This window comes from Typopeltis vanoorti, chromosome 21 (assembly GCF_054136105.1).
Source record: "Typopeltis vanoorti isolate ZY-2024b chromosome 21, IOZ_Tvanoo_1.0, whole genome shotgun sequence".
NCBI classification, from domain to species: domain Eukaryota; kingdom Metazoa; phylum Arthropoda; class Arachnida; order Uropygi; family Thelyphonidae; genus Typopeltis; species Typopeltis vanoorti.
The window spans coordinates 83,178,416-83,199,451 of NC_143569.1; the positions used below are offsets into that span (position 1 = coordinate 83,178,416).

At 37.2% G+C, this 21,036-nt stretch overlaps 1 protein-coding gene across 1 annotated transcript in view; it reads left to right on the plus strand.

The window, feature by feature from the left end:
* LOC150095059 (dynein regulatory complex protein 9-like) overlaps positions 1-21,036 on the plus strand; it is a 132,846-nt gene that overhangs the window by 27,076 nt on the left and 84,734 nt on the right. The window contains exon 4 of the mRNA XM_090411183.1: positions 12,195-12,323. Coding sequence (XP_090267309.1) covers positions 12,195-12,323 — 129 coding nt within the window. The remainder of the gene's footprint in view (positions 1-12,194; positions 12,324-21,036) is intronic.

The following is a 21,036-nucleotide window of genomic DNA, read 5'->3' on the forward strand; positions in this document are numbered from 1 at the left end:
GACTGATGTTTACCCCCCCCCCCATACCATACCAGAAAAGATATGAAAACATTACATCAACAGCTTCCTCAGCAGTCAAAAAACTAAGCATTCTCTTTTTGATATGTAGCCAGCAAAAAAAAAAAAAAAAAGATTATGGAAGGATGACATTGAATGCAGAAAATGATATAAGAACTCCTATGGAGGATATAGTTGAGATACTTAATGAGCAGTTCATAAAAGTCTTTAATTCTTGTGAATGTGGCATCGTGGAGAGTTTTAGAGCAGTTGATGATGAGGAGGAGGAAAGACTGACTGTAAGGGAATAAAAGTTATATGGGGAATTGTGCAAACTTGATGATAATAAGGCTGTGGGACTTGATAATATATTATTAGTAGTAGTAGTAGTATTATATGGGCACCTCCATGGAGTTAGAAGACTCATTGTGGGAGACCCAATCTATGCACATAACCTATCATATCTTTCCTTGAACCCATTAACAGACAAAGCACTCAGAACTGACTCTGGCAACCCATTCAACTCATTCACAGCTCTTCAAGTAAAAAATCTAGTCCTCACACCCCTACTAACCACACCTTTATTCAACTTCCAGGGATGACCCCTTGTTCTGGTCCCTCTAGCCAAGTGTTGAAATATGTCCATTGCATCTATCCTATAAAAACCCTTTAAGAAACTTATATGTTTCTATCATATCTCCTCTTTTTCTCCTATTAACCAACTTCTGCAATCCACACTCCTTCAATCTATCCTCATAGGGAACATTCCACAGGCCACTCACCATATTGATCACTCTCCGTCACTTCCGCATCACCAAGGAACCCAGGGGACCAACTTGAACACATATCACCATGCATTTTGAAGGAATGTGCCAGGGAGTTGGCATCAGCCTTGACACATTTGTTTAATATGAGTCTTGCAGTGGATCAACTTCCAAAGGAGTGGAAGGAGGGCAAGATTGTGCCACTTCATAAGGCAGGTGATAGAACTCAAGCATCAAATTATAGGCTTATCTGTGTGTCAGATGTTGGTTAAAGTATTGGAGAGCCTGGTGAGAACCAGGATCCAGAATTGGATTGATAACAATGGTATCTTTGATGGACAGCATGGATTTGCTAAAGGGAGATCATGCTTTAGTAATCTACTTACTTATTTATTTATTTATTCATATGGAGTTTCCTCCCTTTTTCTCCCCCATCCCTATTGGAGCGAGTTGAGCCCCCTCCTTGGGGGGGTTAAGTATATATGGCTGTAGATCCGTATGTTCACGGGGCCGGTTTGCCTGCTTGCAGAATGAAAAACCCCAGATAAACTGGGGAAAAAACCCTGCTGTCCACGCCCAAGACCAGCTAACTTGGCTATGGCTGAGGAAGATCCTTAAGCTCCTCACGTCGGCAACGGCAATCGAACCCAGGACACTCCTTCGACAGGAATATGGTTGTGAAGCGCATAGCCACTAGACTAACCATGCAGATACTTACTTACTTACTTATTATAATAAAGTAATGGCTTCATTGGACAGAGGAGAAGGATACACAGTATTATACTTAGATTTTGCAAAGGCTTTTGATAGATTACTGCATGATAAGTTGATAGTCAAACTAGAGCTGATGGGGGTTGGATATTAAATTAGTGCATTGGATCAGAGATTGGCTATCTGATAGATATCAGCAAGTTGTGTATATGGGGGAAGCAATATCCTGGTAGAAGAAAGTCACCAGTGGTGTGCCTCAGGGGGTTTGTTTTAGGACCATTGCTGTTTAACCTGTATGTTGATGATATTGGTGAGGATTTGGACGGGGATATTCAGTTGTTTGCAGATGATGCAAAGTTGGTACGAACTATGAAGAGTAGAGCATATGTTGTGACCTATCAAGAAAACTTGAACAGATTGAGTGAATAGGCACAGGAATTAGGATACAAGTTCAGTGTTTCAAAATGTAAGGTTTTAAAATTTGGGAAACAAAGATGGGATGTAGGATTTACAGTTGGTGGGGTTATATTGTTGGAAGTGGAGGAAATAAGAGATCTTGGGATGATAGTGGATAAGGATCTAAAATTTAGAGGACACATTGCCAAAATTGTGAGGACAACACAGCAATTTTAGGAATGATGCAGAATACACTAACTTGTAGAAGTAAGGAGATTCTTGTTCCATTGTATAAAGCTCTTATTAGGCCGCATATGGACTACTGTGCACAGATTTGATCACTTGGTTTTCAAAAGGACGAAGAGATGTTGGAAAGGATCCAGAGGCGACTGATTAAGATAGTTTCTGATCTCTGGAATGTCGAATATGAGGAAAGGTTGAGAAGATGCAATCTACAGAGGCTAGTCGATAAGAGGAAGAGGGTGATATGATAGACCAAGTTAGTAAGGGGTTATTATAGGATGAATGTTGAAGAGGTTTTACAGAAAACAGTAGGAGATCAGGGGAGAACAAGAGGTCATTTCTGGAAGCTGAATAAGGAGGGTGTGAACAAGGGAGTGAGAAGCAGGTTTTTTGCATACAGAGTTGTGAATGATTGGAACACCTTCCTTGAGAGTGTGCTGTATGCAGAGAATTTGAGTGTGTTTATGGTGTGGTACGATGAGTTTGTGTGTGTGTGTGTGTGTGTGTGTGTGTGTGTGTGTGTGTGTGTGTGTGTGTGTGTGTGTGTGTGTGTGTGACAAAAGGACCTTCTAGATGAGTCTCTGATTCTATGGGATCTTAGATAATAATAATAAAAATAATAAGATGATCCCTCTCTTACAGATTCACTTCAACCTCTGTCTCATAGATGCTGTACTTCAGCATTGTGTCTGTTGTACAGGTACTTCCATGGTCACTGCTCCAGTGAATTGGCAACCATCATTCTTCCACTTTCTGTTGCACCTGTTAATACAAGAGCAACAGCTGCCCAGTATACTGTGCCACTGCATATGCACTGAACCTGAGTTCCCTCTTCTCTTTTAATCCATCTACCTTTGTCCTCTGGACAAAAGTAGATGGATTAGATAGATGGTATAATAGGTAGATGCAAAGAAACAGCCTTCCTCATGAAGTATTTGCAAACAGCTACAACCTGCAGCTCTTGGAGTGGTAGGGGAGAGCCATCAAATTTAATTCTTTCACTTCTAATCCTGAAACACCTTAGCTTGTAATCCTTTTAATTTTTTTCACTCAAAATAATTCACCTGTAGTTTAATACTTGTGGGGATTGAAAACAGAAAAAGGAGAATCAGCTGAACATGCATCCTGGCATGATGAAATTTGTAGCTGGTCATCACCATTAGCAAAAAAAAAAAAAAAAAAAGTTGTATTTTCTATTAATTATGTTTTTTGCAGTTACAAGCCAGGAGTGGGTGGAATAGGTGGTCTGTGCAGTCTTTTGCATTCTTAAACAAGTTTGAGAATAACTGCTGGCCATGATGGATGAAATATATCAATCATTTGGCATTCCATCTTCTTGTTATTTCATAGTATTGTTTATTTTGGTCAACAGATACATATCATGGCCATTAGGGATTTTAATATACACTACATTGACAAAAGTATTTGTACACCTAATTGTGGTAAAAAAAAAAAAGTGTTTTAATTACATTTCTAGTACCAAGTGGGTCCAGTTTTTCCTGAATGACAGCAACTGTCCTTTGGGACATGCTTTCAACCAGTTTCTAATATGTCACCACAACAGGAATATTCTTCTATTCCTCGTGGAAAGCTACCTCCATTGCTGATGAGTGAATTCAGAATTTGTCCCAAAAATGTTCGATGGGAGTTGAGGGTCTGGACTCTGAGCTGGATGTTATTTTCTGCAAAATAACATCAATTGGATGTTATTTTGCAAAAAAAACAGTCTCGGACACAAAGTACACTATGGCATTGATCATTGACATGTGGCAATGTGCATGGGTCACTGACACAAATACTTCGAAAACATTGGAAGCATGAAGTTGTCTAGGATGTTCAGGTAGTCATCAGACATCATGGTTTTGAACACGTGTACCGATGGATTAAGTCCCATCCAAGTGAAACACCCCATACCATTACCAAGTCTCCACCAAACTTGACAGTTGGAATGATGCAGTACTGCCGAAACCATTCCCTGGGCAATCTCCAGATCCAAATCCAAACATGACTATCAGAATGAAATGTTTGGAAGCACAATTTGTCACTTCACAGAACCTTTTCCAATCATGAATGGTATGAAAGACATTAGTCCAAAGGTTGTTTAGAATTGAGGAGGGTAATGTGTGGCTTGTTTGCAGCACTTTGCTGTGGTAACCTAAGGCATGCAACTCTCTATGGATAGTTCTAGTGCCTACAGATATTACTGCAGGATTTTCCAGGTTCACTATAAGTCCTCAGCTGATGACATGCAGGATACTTCAACATTCCAAGACAGAGCTCATCAATCTTGGTCACTGAGTGTCAGTGGCCTTTCAGGGAATTTCCTGCTGTGGTAGCACCATGAATGACATAAGCAGCAGTGGATTTCAGTATACTGAGGCAGTAACATCAAGGACAGAAAGACCACTGATGTGACACCCAACTACCATCCTACTTTGGAAGTCTATCTGTTCAGTTGAATGTGGCATTTTGATACATTCAACTGAACTACAATTCATCTTGACTACAATGCAAACCATGCAGTATATTCCACCTTTTTATTACCAGACTTACAGACACTCCCTGAATATTATTATTATTATTATTATTACTTGACACCTCCAGGGAGTCCAAAGACTCATTGAGGGAGGGGCATCTACTCTACAACTTTCTATCTCCACCACCCACAATCCACCAACTACAATGCACCACAACTACACCATTGCCATCTACTATCCACCACTACTAGTAGTATTTTGACAGACAATCACAAAGATCCAAGCCTATGGCGGGATTTGAACCTGCAGTCTTTTGGCTGGAGAGTGAATATGCTAATCAGGCCGGCATGTGGTATATCTGCATGTGGTATATCTATATTTGCATGTGGTATGATCTAAAATTTGCATGGCATATCTCATCTCATCTTCTATATACCCTCTTTTACCTTGCGGTGTCGAGGGTTTATTAATCATTGGACCTCAAACCGTTCACAGGATGAAGTGGTCAGCCCTATGCCCTGCAGTTCTCAAGGCCGGTTTTCCTGCTTTGTGGGATGAAAAATCTCAATGTAAACTGGGGAAATAACCCTACTGTCCATGCCCAAGACTGGCTAACTTGGCTATGGCTGAGGAAGCTCCTTCAGCTCCTCACGTCACCAACGGGAATCAAACCTAGGACACTCCTTCCCCCAGGCATATGGTTACGAAGTGCACAGCCACTAGGCTAACCACGCAGACTTGCATGGCATATAAGGTGTCCAAATGCTTTTGTCAACATGGTGTATACATATAATAATAAAGTTAAGTCACACTCTAAAGGTACACTGGTGTCCAAAAGCTAAACTACATTTTTATTTGTATATGAAAACATTTTCACGGCTATAGTCAAATGTGGACATAAATTTCTTGTCAGCATACTAATAAATTATTACACAAAAATGCATTATAAATTTCGTATAAATTAAATTGAATAAATTTTTAGCAAAAGATACAAATTTTCTAAGGACATAGTTAAGGAATTAATGAACAGTGCTTACAGAAAACTATACCAAGAGATATTTCAGTATATCCATTCTGAACTCTGATGCAGTTCTCACAGTGTCATTCCATGCTTAGCATCAAGTGATTCAGGAGAGTTCTTGAGGCAAACTGGCTCATCCACCTCCTTCAAAGCAAGGATTAAAGTCTTATTTATTTTCTAGAGGGAAATTTAGAGCAGCAATGTGTCTCCCTATTGCATCCCAAACATGTTGTAGTCTATGGGATTGTGATCTGGAGAGCATGTTGGCCACTCGATTCCATTAATATCCTCCTTGGTCTCCAGAAGTATCTCCACTGCTCATGTATGATGTGTGGCATTGTCATCCATAATAATGAATTCTTCACTGACAGCACCATGGAATAATCAAATATGATGTTGAAGAACTTTGTTGCAATATCATTCACCAGTCATAGTTCTTTTTTCCAGCACTTGTAGCTCAGTGCTTCCATTAAGCTTAATGCCTCCCCACACTTCGAAAGTATCGGAAGCACGAAGTTGTCTAGGATGTTCAGGTAGTCATCAGACATTATGGTTTTGAACATGTGTACCGATGGATTAAGGTACCCCATTACCCCAGCACTTCCATATCTGTCATTTTTCAAGAACATTCTTGTGATGGAAAGCAGTACCACATTATTATTACCCAAGACCTCCATGGAGTCAAAGACTCATCTAGGAGGTCCTTTTATCATACACACAGCTCATCATACCATGCTTTAAACACACTCAAATTCTCTGCAGACACCACACTCTCAGGCAAGGCATTCCAATCATTCATTCACACCTCTGTATGAAAAAAACCTGCTTCTCACTCCCCTACTCACACCCTGTTTATACAGTTTCCAAGGATGACTTCTGGTTCTCCCCTGATCTCCCACTATGTTCTGTAGAACCTCTCCAGCATTGATCCTATAACAACCCCTTAATAACTTGTAGGTCTCTATCATATCTCCCCTATTCCTCCTGTCCACCAGACTCTGCAAGTTGCATCTTTTCAATCTTTCCTTATACTCGACATTCCAGAGGTTAGAAACTACCTTAGTAGTTTGCAGGACTAACTACCTTTGAACGCTTTGCAACATCTCTTCATCCTTCTGAAAACCAGGTGACCAAATCTGGGCAAAATAGTCCATGTGTGACCTAATCAAAGCCTTATACAATGGAACAAGAATCTCCCTACTTCTACAAGTGTCCTCTGTATTATTCCCAGAAGCCTTTGTGTTATTATTATTATTATGTGACACCTCCAAGGAGTCCAAAGACTCATCGAGGGAGAGTGTGCCAACAGCATTGAACGATTGTCTCTTTCCAACTACTAACCACGCTCAAACTTGCTTAACTCTTTGCTGAGCCATTAGTAGCAGAGGCTCTACCAATCAAACAACCTTTGCTGGCAAAGGTGTTGTCTTCGCAATTTTGGCTATGTGTTCCCTAAATTTCAGATCCTTATCCACTATCACCCCCAGATCTCTTATTTCCTCCACCTCCGACAATATATCCTCACCAAGTATAAATTCTGCATCCCATTTTTGTTTTCCTAATTTTAAAACCTTACATTTTGCAACATTGAACTCACATTCCCATTTCCATGCCCAATCACTCAATTTATTCAGATCTTCTTGTAAGGCCATAACACCTTCTCTACTCTTCATGGTTTGTCCCAACTTTGCATCATCTGCAAACAACTGAATATCTCCATCCAAATCTTCACCAATATCATTAATATATACGTTAAACAGCAATGGCCCTAAAACAGACCCCTGAGGCACACCACTAGTAACTTTCCTTTTCCTGGATATCGCTCCCCCCCATATACAACTTGTTGATACCTATCGGATAGTCAGTCTACAATCCAATGCATCAATCTAATATCCAATCCCATCCACTCTAGTTTGACTATCAACTTATCATGCGGTAATCTATCAAAAGCCTTTGTGAAATCGAAGTATATTACTGTGTATCCTTCTCCTCTGTCCATGGAAGCAGTCACCTTATTGTAATAAGTAGATTACTAAAACATGACCTCCCTTTAGTAAATCCATGCTGTCCAATGGTATTATCTTTCATGAAAGATAATACCATTGTTGTCAACCCAATTCTGGATCCAAGTTCTCACAAGCTTCTCCAACAACTTAACTACAACAGCTGACACACAGATAGGCCTATAGTTTGATGCTTGAGTTCTATCACCTCCTTTATGAAGTGGCACAATCTTGCCCTCCTTCTACTCCTTAGGAACTTGACCACAGTGCAAAACTTATATTAAAAAAATATGTCAAGGCCGGCGTCAACTCATTGGCACATTCCTTCAGAATACGTGGTGATATATTATCAAGTCCCACAGCCTTATTTACATCCAGTTTTGCTCAACTCCCCATACACCTCTTGCTCACTTTCCGTCAGTCTCTCTAAGTTCATCAACTGTTCTCAATCTCTCCATGAAGTCATGTTCACAAGATTGAAAGACCTTTATGAGCTACTCATTAAGTATCTCCACCAAACCTTCTGCAGCAGCTGTCTTTATACCATTTTCTCCAATCAGTGTCATCCTTCCATAATCATTCTTTCTTTTACTGGCTACATATCGAAAGAGCTCCTTAAGATTCTTTTTGGCTTCATTAGCTAACTGCTTTTCATACTCCTCTTTAGCTACCCTCACCAACCAAGTCACCCACCTTTCCTGGTCTTTGTAGTCCTCATGGAATTAGTTATTTCCACTTCTCTTATGCTGTGTCCATAATGGCCTTTTTCTCTGTCGCATGCTTAATCTCTTTATTTGTCCATTTCACACCTACCTTATTTAACCTTCTCACCCTTATACATTTAGATTGCATCTACTAGATAGTTCTTGAAGATCCCCCAAGCTGCATTGATTTCTTTTCCAGCTAACTCCTCATTCCATGCTACACCTACAAGCTGTCTCCTGAGCTGTTCATAATCACTCCCCTTGTAGTTCCACATATACCCTTTTCTTACAGAGGTCCTCACATTGCTGGCAACCACCCAGATAACCACCTCATGGTCGCTCTCACCAATTGGCTGGTGATTTGACACTTCATTTATAATTACATCCTCTGATGAGGTGACCAAATCCAAGACCCTCAATCCTTGTGTACCCTCTGTTACATACTGTCTGAAGTAGTTATCCCTCAAAAACTCAAGAAACTCATTTTCTTTACTTCCAGTTGCTATCTCATCATTACAGTCTATATTGCCATAATTAAAATTGCCCATGATGATCACTCTTTTCTTATTTGCTTGGCTAATTTGATTATACATTTCATAGTCACTACCATCCACATTTCCTTGTCTATAACAACATTCAACCAAGTATTTCATTCCATTCACCTCTATCTCACACCACACTGCCTCAAAACCACTGGCACTATTTCCCTCTTGCATCTTTACTTTGTATGAATATCATCAATAGCACTCCCCTCCCCTCCCTTTTTACCCCTTCTGTCCTCACAAAACACATCATACCTTTCCATCTCTATTCCTGTCAGGATGTCGTCCTCATCTAACCATGTCTCACTTATTCCAACAATTTTTGGGTGAACAGACTCAATTAGTGCAACCATTTCATCTGCCTTGTTTCTTATACTTCTAGCAATAATATATAAACACAACAGCTCATTCCTGGATCTGCAGCTAGTTCCACTGATACTACTCATTCAATGTGATCTCTCCATGCTCGACTGGGGCCATTTCCCTTTCTGCTTATTCATTTTAGAACCCTCTTCAATTCCAACTGTTTCGTCTTGATCCCAGGTCATCCCATTCCTTTCCTGTCTACACATGCTCTCACAACCTCTTGAAGCATCTACCTTTCTCATGCTGTGTACCCCTGTCCACCCTGAGCCTCCCCATTTCCCTGTTCATCTTGCACCCCCATTCTCTCATTTTCCATACTCATGCCACTTACTTCCTCATTCATAACCACCTCTTCAATCTCTCCTGTCATACTCTCCTGCTCTTCCACATCACTTCCCACTTGATCTTATTCATTCTCTGTACTCACTTCTCTACCTTCCAGCAACAGTCTCTCTCCAAGCAATTCACACTATAATCACTCAAATGCAGTCCATCACTCCCATACAGTTCACTTCCTCCTTCAAACTCATTCCACACATTAACGAATTGTACTCCCCTCTCCTCACACATTTCAGCCAACATATCATTCATAATCCTTGCTCTCTGACTCATCTCACCACAGTCATACCTAGGTAACACGTTTAATACCCTTCCTGTCACAAAACATTCACACGAGATGAAGTGTCATCCTGAATCGGACAAAAGACTAAAACAGTTCTCATCTGTAAAGAGCAGCAATGTGTCTTCCTATTGCATCTCCCTCCTTACATTAATCCATTGGCGTCTTGTCCAATTTTTATGCATAAGCACCACTGAAAACATGCTCTATGATGAGTTGTGAATAAAGGGATGCAGACTACAGGCCTTTAGGCATATAGGCCTACTTGTCACAGACATATTGCCACAATTTGTCGAGATATCCACATACCTCTGCTTGAACAGCCTACTTGTGAGCTGACCTGTCATGGTGTGTGAATTACATTTTGCTATTATAACCAAAAATCTATCTTCATGCTCTGTGGTAGAGCAAGGGCAACATCATAGCAAGCTTCTGAAACACATTCTGTTAGTTTGAAATGACACATTCTATTGGTTTGACACGCTATGTGAGATTCCAAGCTCTCTGGCAATATCAATAATTCTGTGGCCGTCTTCAAGCTTTCCAATAATTCTTCCCCAAGGGAAATCATCTAGATAATGTCATTGAGACATTTATGTTTGCAACTTCATTCTTTCATGAAACTCCTTCAAACACACAATTTGCTTAGTGCAAAATTTTGCATTTTATTCTGTTCAATACTACCACATGATATGTTTGCATGTAATTCAAAAATTTTAATGTGTATCTGCTTTCTACTTGAAATCATCAGTACAATTTATCACAAGCTAATTCATCTGAATTTACAGTTGTAATCTTCAGAAATAATGTTTATTCTTAGGTTTTAGACACCAATGTATAATTTAAGTTAAGGGATATTATATTATATCCCATGTTGTTTCTTAGCCGAATAAGAAACTCAAAGTTTCATGCCGAATATTGAAATTATTTAAAGTTCAGCAATTCCAAGCGTAAGCAAATACCTGGATAGAGCAGCAACTGACCCTAGAAGGTAATGCTGAGGCAACTCATAGAAAGGGTGGAGCAAGTTCCGATCATTGCTTACGCTTGGAATCGCTGAACTTTATATAATTTCTATATTCGGCATGAAACTCTTTGAGTTTCTTATTCGGCTAAGAAACAATATGGGATATAATATAATATCCCTTAACTTAAATAAGTTCACGTGACCTTCTCTCATAATGTTCAACAATAATACAGCTCCTAGGAGTTAAGTTCACATTATGGGTAAATATCAAGAATAGTGATTGGAGCTTGCTCCACCCTTTCTATGAGTTGCCTCAGCTTTCACTATCTTCTAGGGTCAGTTGCTGCTCTATCCAGGTATTTATTTGCTTACGCTTGGAATCGCCGAACTTTATATAATTTCTATATTCGGCATGAAACTCTTTGAGTTTCTTATTCTGCTAAGAAACAATATGGGATATAATATAATATCTCTTAACTTAAATAAGTTCATGTTGCCGAACTGAAGCCTTTGGCTCTTCATAAGTTCTGTTCGCTGCAAACTTGGTATTAACTTGGTCTACCTACTCACTGATGAGACCTCAAAAAAGGTCGAAACCGGTCTGGGTAGTGACCTTCTCTCATAATGTTGAACAAAATAGAGCTTCTAGCAGTTAAATTCACATTATGGGTAAATATCAAGAATAGTGATCGGAGCTTGCTCCACCCTTTCTATGAGTTGCCTCAGCTTGCACTGCTTTCTAGGGTCAGTTGCTGTCTATCCAGGTATTTGCTTATATTTGGAATCGCCGAACTTTATATAATTTCTATATTCAGCATGAAGCTCTTTGAGTTTCTTATTCGGCTAAGAAACAATATGGGATATAATATAATATCCCTTAACTTAAATAAGTTCATATCGCTGAATTGAAGCCTTTGGCTCTTCATTATGACCAATGTGTAATGTTATTTATTGATGTATTAGAAATATATGATTTCGTGCAGCAATAGCATATGTCATTTTTTATTGTTGTAATTGAAAAAACCAGAGGGATGTATTGACAGTTATTCATATTTGTAATATTCTTGAATTTATATTTCATGAAAAATATGTACTGTATGTTTTATAACTCCCACCTAATATATAGCCAAGTTGCTGAGAAATAATCAGTTACATGTGATATTTTACTTTGCCTGATGGAGTGGTGAGAGCGAGAACAGTCATGAGTTTAAGGAGTGGTATGATAGACTTTGTGTTTCTTAGGGGGAGGGGGGGGAACCTCCCCTTGATGAGTCTTGACAGACTTTATGTTCTTAGGAAGGACCTCCCACAATGAGTCTTTTGACTCCATGGAGGCCTTAATAATAATAATAATAATAATAATTTTACATTTCTTTCATTACAGAGAATACATATGCAAAGTTTTGACAACTGCACTTCATGAACTGGAAACAAGTAGAACTTTTGGGTATCTTATAGATACTGTAATGGAAGAAGATGAAAGAAGTAAAGCTTTAGGGAGAGCTTATGAAGAGTAAGGTTTTTTTATTTATTTATTTTTGATTGCAAGTTGTTTTTATCTTATCTTTTAACTTTATTGTTAGTAAATTATACTTGTAAGTATGATTGACTTTCTAACTAAGTGAGGAAAAAACATTGCTATTGCTGAAAAAAATCACTGCTCACAGATAAAACCAATATGTACAGTCATGCCTCGGTTAACGAAGCCTCGATATAATGAAGTCCACGATTTCAAGCTCCATTTTACATAAAAATATCAAAATTTTAAGTTCGACGCCTAGCAATCATCCGATTGGCAAACGACTCATCACATACTCCCAATCTGTGGTGTGTTTTGCACGTCATCTGCATAATTTAGTCGCTGCTTACACTTCGTAGGGTGAGTTTCGGTGTGGTGCATTGCAATAAATGACATATGTTCTCTGATAGCATTATTGTAGATTTTGTAAATATTAAGATTTATTTAAAATATCAAAATCAAGGAAAAGAAAAACAATTTCTTTAGAAACTAAATTAAATATCATATGTGTTGAAAGGGGTGAAATAAAATCCGATGTGGCATATTCTTTAGGATTAACACAGTCATCTTTAACAACCATACTTAGTCAATTAGAAAAAATAAAACAGTCTGCTCAGAATTGTACAGATGTTACAGCAGCAAAATTAACTCGCTTAAGGAGCCCAATTTTATTTAGAACAAATGGAGAAAATGTTAAGTTTGTGGATAGATGATATGTCACAACGTCATATCCCTTTAACTCACATGGTGACTCAAGAAAAAGTATTATTTTTGTTTAATCACCTGAAATCTAGACAAATCAAAGAATTAGCAGAAAATTTTGTGGCTTCTTGTGGTTGGTTAGAGAAATTTTAAAAATGGGCCAGAATTCATAATGTAAAATTATCAGGAGAAGCTGTGAATAAGTTTCCAGAAAAGCTAAAGGAAATAATTGAATGTGAAAATTTTTCACCAAATTTGATGTTCAGTGTTGACGAAAGCAGTTTGTGCTGGAAACGGTTACCATCAAAAAAAAAAAAAAAAAAGCTTCATTTCTATTGAAGAAAAATCAGCAGCTGGGTTCAAAGCAGCCAAAGATTGTTTAACATTACTCTTTGGATCAAATGCCTCTGGTGATTTTAAATTAAAATTGTTATTAGTTTACCATTCGGAAAATCCAAGAGCGTTAAAAGGTAACATAAAAATATGGAAAGCTAATAGAAACACGTGGATTACCAAGAAGTTATTTACTGATTGGTTTGTTAACCATTTTTATCCAGAAGTGAAATGGTATTGCCAAAGAAATCATTTTGAAGAAAAAGCCCTTTTGTTGTTGGACAATGCTCTGTGACATCCTACTGATCTTCATAGTACGTTAGACACATGCATTCCTGTCAGAGTTGTCTTTCTTCCAGCAAACACAACTTCCCTGATTCAACCGATGGATCAGGGAGTAATAGCAACATTTAAAGCTTATTATCTGTGTGGTACATTAAGCAATTTAATTGAACTAGAAGATAAAAAGCAATTATCAATTAAAACTTTTTGGAAAAACTACACCATTAAAGACACAATTGAAAACATTAATAGCTCTTGGAAAGAATTCACTCAGAAATGCTTAAATGGAGTTTGGCACAAATTATGGCCAGAAATTGTACTAGAAGAAGAAAATAACATTCAAGAGATTAGAAATGAAGTTATCCAGATGGCTTGATCAATAGGTTTCGAAAATGTTGACGAAGAGGATGTGAGAAATTTATTAAATGTAGAAGATGATGGTTTTTTCAGTGGAAGATTTAGAAAAACTTGTTAGCAATGAAACCAAAGAAAATGAAGATGAAATTAAAGAAGTTCCTACCGAAAAACCATTAGCAACCAAATATTTAAAAAGGTGCTTGAATGACATTGAAAATATTTTAAATTTTTTCAGTGAAAATGTTCCTGATTTAGGAACAAGTGTTAAATGCAATAAATCCATATAGGCAATTGTTAAATGAAAGAGAAAAAAAACATAAACAATCAACTTTAGATTCGTATTTTAAAATGTCATGATTTTATCTTTGTTAGGTATGTAATATTGACTTTTTATTTAATAAAGGAGAGATGCGAGATTAGGTGTACTAGTGTAGGAAACTGAAATTTATATGCAATTCCAAAATATGCCTCTGTAGCACACTCAAAAGAACTATGTTTTTTGATTGGAAAGATCTAGCTTTAAATCTTGTCAAGAATATGAGAAATAGTTTTCAGACATTTCTAGCTAACATAGCTGGGTTTGGCAGAGTTTTTTTTTTTTTTTTCATTTTTAATTTAGAAATGTAATTCCCCCCCCCCCCTTAGAAAGCAGATAAGATTGAGAATGCATGCAACAGAGAGAACTTGCACACACACACACACATCATCTCTTAAGTAGTTGCTTGATAGTACTTCCAAACATCACCTGCAGAGTAATTAGTAGGATTTTGATGGTGATGAGGATATACTGGATACAACAGACCAGCGATTGGGTATGAGAACGTTAGTTATGAGAATAAACTGCAGGAGTATGGGTTACAAAATTTGTTATTCATAATGTACAATTTGCATTGTGGAAAGTTTACAAAAAAATGGTCAAGGAGGGTCATAGAAACATTTGAAATACTAATATAACAGTGAAATTAATAAAAGTTTAAGAAAGCATCGAAATGCAATTATTGACATGGTTAACAGCAAAATTTCATAGTGAAACTTTCTATGAATTTCATTTTATTTATTGTTTCTTTCAAAGAATGCTTTTCAACCTGGCGGCAAGCATGTGGAAATTTTCAATTAAGAAAGAGTATATGTTTAACACAGTGAGTGATAATCAGGGGCGGCTCGTGCATAGGCACTGCAGAACTGTAGCACCCCCAATTTTTCTTGATATATAAATATATTTATTAATTTATTTATATTTGCTTCTAATATTTAATTTTATCATCAACAATCCTATACAATTCTCTTATTTTTTATAAAAAATAATAAAAATCCATCTTGTAGCACTTAGGAGGGCTGAAGGACACTAGCAGCACTGTGTTTACCACAGTGTCATATTGCTATGTGTGCAAGCATATGCACGTCATAGTGAGATGTGAGCTATTAGTGTAATGCGGCACTGCCCATCGTCCAGTTCCACTGTTGTTTATATACAGTTTGCGCCTTTAGTAGTGTGTTCATAGTGCTTATCATGTTTACTCTGTCTCTTTAAATATTTATACATTACAATTAAAGACATAACATTTGTTATAGTTTTTATTTTAGAACATTATTAGGGTTATGATAATGGATTTTATTTTTAAGTAATTTTGAATTATACTAAACTGTATAATTTCATCGATAATAAACAATATTTTTTCATGAAACAAATCAAAAACAATATATTTTAAGTAATTTTGAATTATACCAAACTGCATAATTTTATTGATAATAAACAATATTATTTCATGTTTAATTTTTTTTAAATTTTTACCATAATTTTGATATTTTATCCAAACACATATACACTGTACTTACAGTGTGTATGTATATTTTGAAAGTTGTAGCACCCCCACGATTTCAAGCCACGAGCCGCCACTGGTGATAATAGCAACAAACAAACAGGAACAGGAACCTGTTCAAACGAACTGGATCTGTTCAAGGTCCTGTTCAAATGAACAGGACCTTGGAATGCATTGCCTGAGAGAGTGGTTGGAGCAGGGACGGTTAATGTGTTCAAGGAGTGGTATGATAGACTTTGTATTTCCTTAAAATGACCTCCCATGATGAGTCTTTTGACTCCATTGAGACCTGGATAATAATAATAATAATAATAATAATAAATCAATTAGAATGGGAAAGCTTAAGCCATGGTTTACAAATAAATCAAGATAAAACCAAAATAATGATTTTAAACAATGCAGAAGAGATAGATATAGAAGGAATTGAAATTGTCAAGATTTCAACTACCTTGGAGTGTTGGTAACAAAGAAAGGTGGATGTAAAAAAGAGATAAGAAGAAGAATAGCACTAGTTAAGAAAGCGATGACATTTAACTAATATCTGGAAAGACAGGCAGATCTCCAAAAATGACCAAAATTAAGTTTGTAGAAACCTTAATTTTTTCGATCTTTCCCTTTTTATTTCCCTTTTTATATATGAATACTATGAGAGCTCTATTCCAATCATTAGTAATTTGTCCCTCTGCCCAGGCCTTCTGAACTATGCAGTGCAGCTACTGTAAGACTTTTATACCACCGTACTTCAGCATTCTGGTCGAATATCATCTACTCCTGCCTTACATTTAAGTCTTTGATGGCTTTTTCTACTTCAAGTATGGATATGTATTCCTGACTGTATGCCTGTTGAGTGTTTTTTGCCACTGTGCCAAACTGCTTGTTTCATTTAGCTTTTCAAAGTAATTATTTCATACTTCAAGAATATCTTTTTCTCCCATTTTCATGTTACCTTTATCATCTCTAACTCCTTTTACAGCACTCTTTCCTCTATTTCTAAGCTTCTTCAACACCCTCCAGGATATTTTGCCACCTTCTTGATATTTATTTTCTATGTTCTTGCCAAAGTCCTCCCATGACTTTTGTTTAGCTAGTTTTACACAATGTTTAGCTTTCTTACATTTGTTTCTGTATTCTCTAAGAGTACAAGCTGACTTATTTGCCAAAAACTTTTGATATGCTTTCTTCTTTTCCTTCACTGCCTCTTTAACTTCCTGTGTCTGCCATGGAGTTATTATTTTTCTATCCTTGCAGTCAACCTCATGACATGCCTCTCTGGCTGAATCAGGGTTTTCTTCAAGGCGTGTCACTGAATCTCCAAGGTTTGGTTCCTGTTCTTAAACTCTTTCATTTTTTCTTCAATCATGTTTGTGTATTTTAGTCTACAGTTCACATCTTAGAGTTGCTCAACTTTTATTTGCTTTAAAACTTTCTTACATGTTATTCTTTTCAATATGAAATTCAATTTTATCCTGCTCAAGCCTAAACAGTGATCACTTCCAATTTCAAATCCTCTGTACACTCTGGTGTCATGCACCAGGGAGAAAACATCACTATCAACAATAACATAGTCAATGAGACTTTTCTTATTTCTTGCCTCTTCTCTCAATGTGAATTTGTGCACATTTTTATGTTGGAACATGGTGTTAGTAATAACCAGTCCATTCCTGAGCAGAAACCAACAGGTATTTGCCATTATTATTAGCTTTGCTCTTTTCTCCAAATTTTCCCAAAATATTTTTGTATGCCTGACAATCATTTCCTACTCTGCTATTTAGATCTCCAACAAGGACCAACTTTGCCTTTTTCATTGTGTCAGTTGCTTTCTCTAAAGCCTCAAAAAATTCCTCCACTTCAACCTTAGTAGAACCTTCAGTGGAACCATAGGCACAAATAAGTCTCATTGTCCAGTTCCCCATTCTGATATTTGCCCACATCACTCTACTTGAGACTGCCTGTCATTCAAGAAAATTAGCGTCGTATTTTGTGTTGAATACTATGGCTACCCCTTCTTTTCTTTGATTGTTATTGCCTGAATATAACATTTTGTATTTATTGCTCAGAATGATCTCACCAATTTTTTTTTTTTTTTTTGTTTCAGTCACCCATATTATGTTGATCTGATACTTATCTAATTCCTCAGCTAGCTCTATTTCTTTGCCATTCAGGCTTCTTATGTTGATAGTACTAATCTTTAACCCTGGTGATATTGAGTTGGGGGGTGTGTTTTCAGATTTGTTCCAGTAGCTGACTTTTCACTGTTCACCCTGTTTCCCTGGCGAAAACAATGGGGGTCTTGTTTAACCTGGCAACGTCCCAGCTGGTATGAAATTTTGTCGTGTTGTACCATCATTTTATACAATGTTGTACCATCATTGTATTCTTATTGGCTTAAACCAATAAGAATACAATTTGGTCAGCTAAATCTCAAATTACCAGCCCATCGTCGTTCATTCAGTATCCAGGTAAATACCCAACAGGGTGCACCGCGAGAAGATGAGGATTGGATATTACGTCAGAAGCCCTGGTCGGTTCTCCGCATTCCTTTAAATGCTATGTGGAAGTCTCCTCTCAGTTATACAGCTTTGACCGTCAAGCATGTCTTGGACAGAAAAATGAATAAACAAAATTATCCTTGAAGAACTGAATATCCACACAAGACTGATAATTGACAAGAGAATAGTGCAATATTTTGGTCACATATGTAGAAGGGAAGGCAACTGCCTGGAAAAAATAATCATCCAGTGTAAACCATGTGGGAAACATATGTAGAAGGGAAGGCAACTGCCTGGAAAAAATAATCATCCAGGGTAAACCGTGTGGGAAAAGAAAAAGAGGAACCCCCGACCCCCCCCAACAGGTGGATTGACCAAAATCAAAAATCACTGGACTTAAACTAGAACAAGCAATACAAGAAGCACAGGGGAGAAAGAAATCGCAAATCATCACCAGGGCGGTCACGAGTCATCAGACATGAGGAGATCCAAGAGAGAGAGAGAGAGAGAGAGACATGTTTAACTATATGGCCAATGATTATGATAAATTCAGGGTAAGAAGCTTAGAGTAGCACCTTAGCATGAATTATTAGAGACCATTAGCAGTGGGAAATTATCCAGGGGGCATTTGAAGAAAGCAGTATCAGACCGCTTGTTGAGGATCAGGAGGATAAATCCACTGAGGTAAATAGATGAACTGCATTATCAAGTAGGAGTTGCAAAAAAAAAAAAAAAAAAAATTAATGCTCTGGAGAGAATATAAAGAAAAAGTGATAAACATGAAGAAGGATAACCAGCATGACAGGAAGACAAAATAAGATTTTTAGAGGAAATCAGCCAAACAGGCCATAGAAAATCCAGAGAGGTCTCTCACTGTGCAGTGTGTAAAATAAAGAGTAATTATGGGAAGATATTTAATGCACATTATTGAAAACAGGATAAGGAAGTGACAGAATAAATCTTTTTGTATGTGGCTACCATTCACAAAAGGTTGTAAACTTACAGTATGTTAGTACTGTGGGTGGGCTTAGATTTTTGTGTTTTTTTTTAATTATTATTTTTATATCTTTTTACATAATTCAGAAACCCTATTCTAAAAACATGGACATTTTTCAAGCCTCCATTAAATGGGTGGTGGTGTCATAATTGACAATAAAATTCATTTTCCATCTTAAGACATTCACAAAAAGCAGTGCCTATAATGGGATTTGAATCATGACTGATGAGTTGAAGACAGAGTTGCTATCCACTTGGCCACTCAGACTGGCGATGTAATCACTTGTCAGTCAAACTATTGAGTGATCACTTTGCAAGTGTATCATCCAAGTGAAGATAGTGCAGTGACTGATGTCAGAATAGAGGTGAAGGTAAGGCTATAGGATGGGATATTAACTTGTATATTATGAGAAAGTGCAAGAAAAATAGCAGTATGTCTGACCAAGCTGTTTACAGTTGAAAAATCTAAATTTCCAACAGAAAAAGCCCTTCACATCTGTATGAGACTAGCTAACTCACCTGCAGTTGAAATGTCACTATAAAGATTCTTTGCATCCTAGGTGGAATTCAAACAGCTCCCCCCAACCAAAGGGTACCAGTTGTTACTGATATTGAATTACGGAGGCTTCATAGTATATGGGCACTAAATCAAGAAGAAGACAGACAACCAGCATATACAGAAAGGCTCCATACAAATTAAATTAAACTTTGTGCAGTGCTTTAAATTTAATTTAAATTAAAATTCCAATTAAAAAGTAGTGGCTCAAGTGCAGAGCTCTTGGGCTACAACTTTAATTGTGCACGAATGATAATGTGAATAATTTGAGTATCAATATCCCGTCATTTGCTAATAATGCTAAATTGGGAGAGGGGGGGGGAGTGGCAGTAGTTACTAATCCAAGTAATCTTTTAAGTATTTTTCCAACTTTTGCAATATTTCCAAAGTGTAAACACTTTGCCATAATAAACTACCAACCATTGTCCTTTGTCCAAGCTAGCAGTATATTTAAATCATCTTGCAGTATCTCTTTAACATTATTAACTGAAGAGATCCTGCAAGATGATTTAAATATGCTGCTAGCTTTGACAATGGTTAGCAGTTTATTATGGCAAAGGGAAAGGTTTACCTTACACTTTGGAAATATTGCAAAAGTTGGAAAAATACTCAAAAGATTACTTGGATATTAAAAGTTTGACAAATAGAGAAAGGAAATTATTATCCCTTATCATATGGCTTTGATATGTGCATTCTGACTACTGTGCACAGATGTGGTCACTTGGGTTTCTTGCAGTTACTCTTCTAAATTTTTCTGCAGCCTCTGGCAACCATTTTTTGGGGATTGGAAAAATTTATCAGTGCTGGGACTTATTCAGTAAAATTGCTGCTGGTTCTTGAATTGATTCATGTAGTAAAGTGTTTTGTTCTATGCCAACCTAGTTAGCCAAGTGAATAGTATATCCATTCTCCACCAATAGGTAATGTGTTTGAATCTCACTACAGACATGGATGATGCTTGTGGTTGTCTTTAGGTAAAAAATAAATATCATTATCCAGTGTGTGTGTGTGTGTGTGTGGTGTGTGTGTGTGTGTGTAAGAAAACCATCACCTTGCTTATTGGAGGCATGAATGGCCTAAAAATTTCTGTGTTTGGTCTCTAGAGCAGGGGTTCGAGATTGTGGAAAAAATCAATAAAAATATTAAAAAATATATAGAGTAGGGTTTCTATT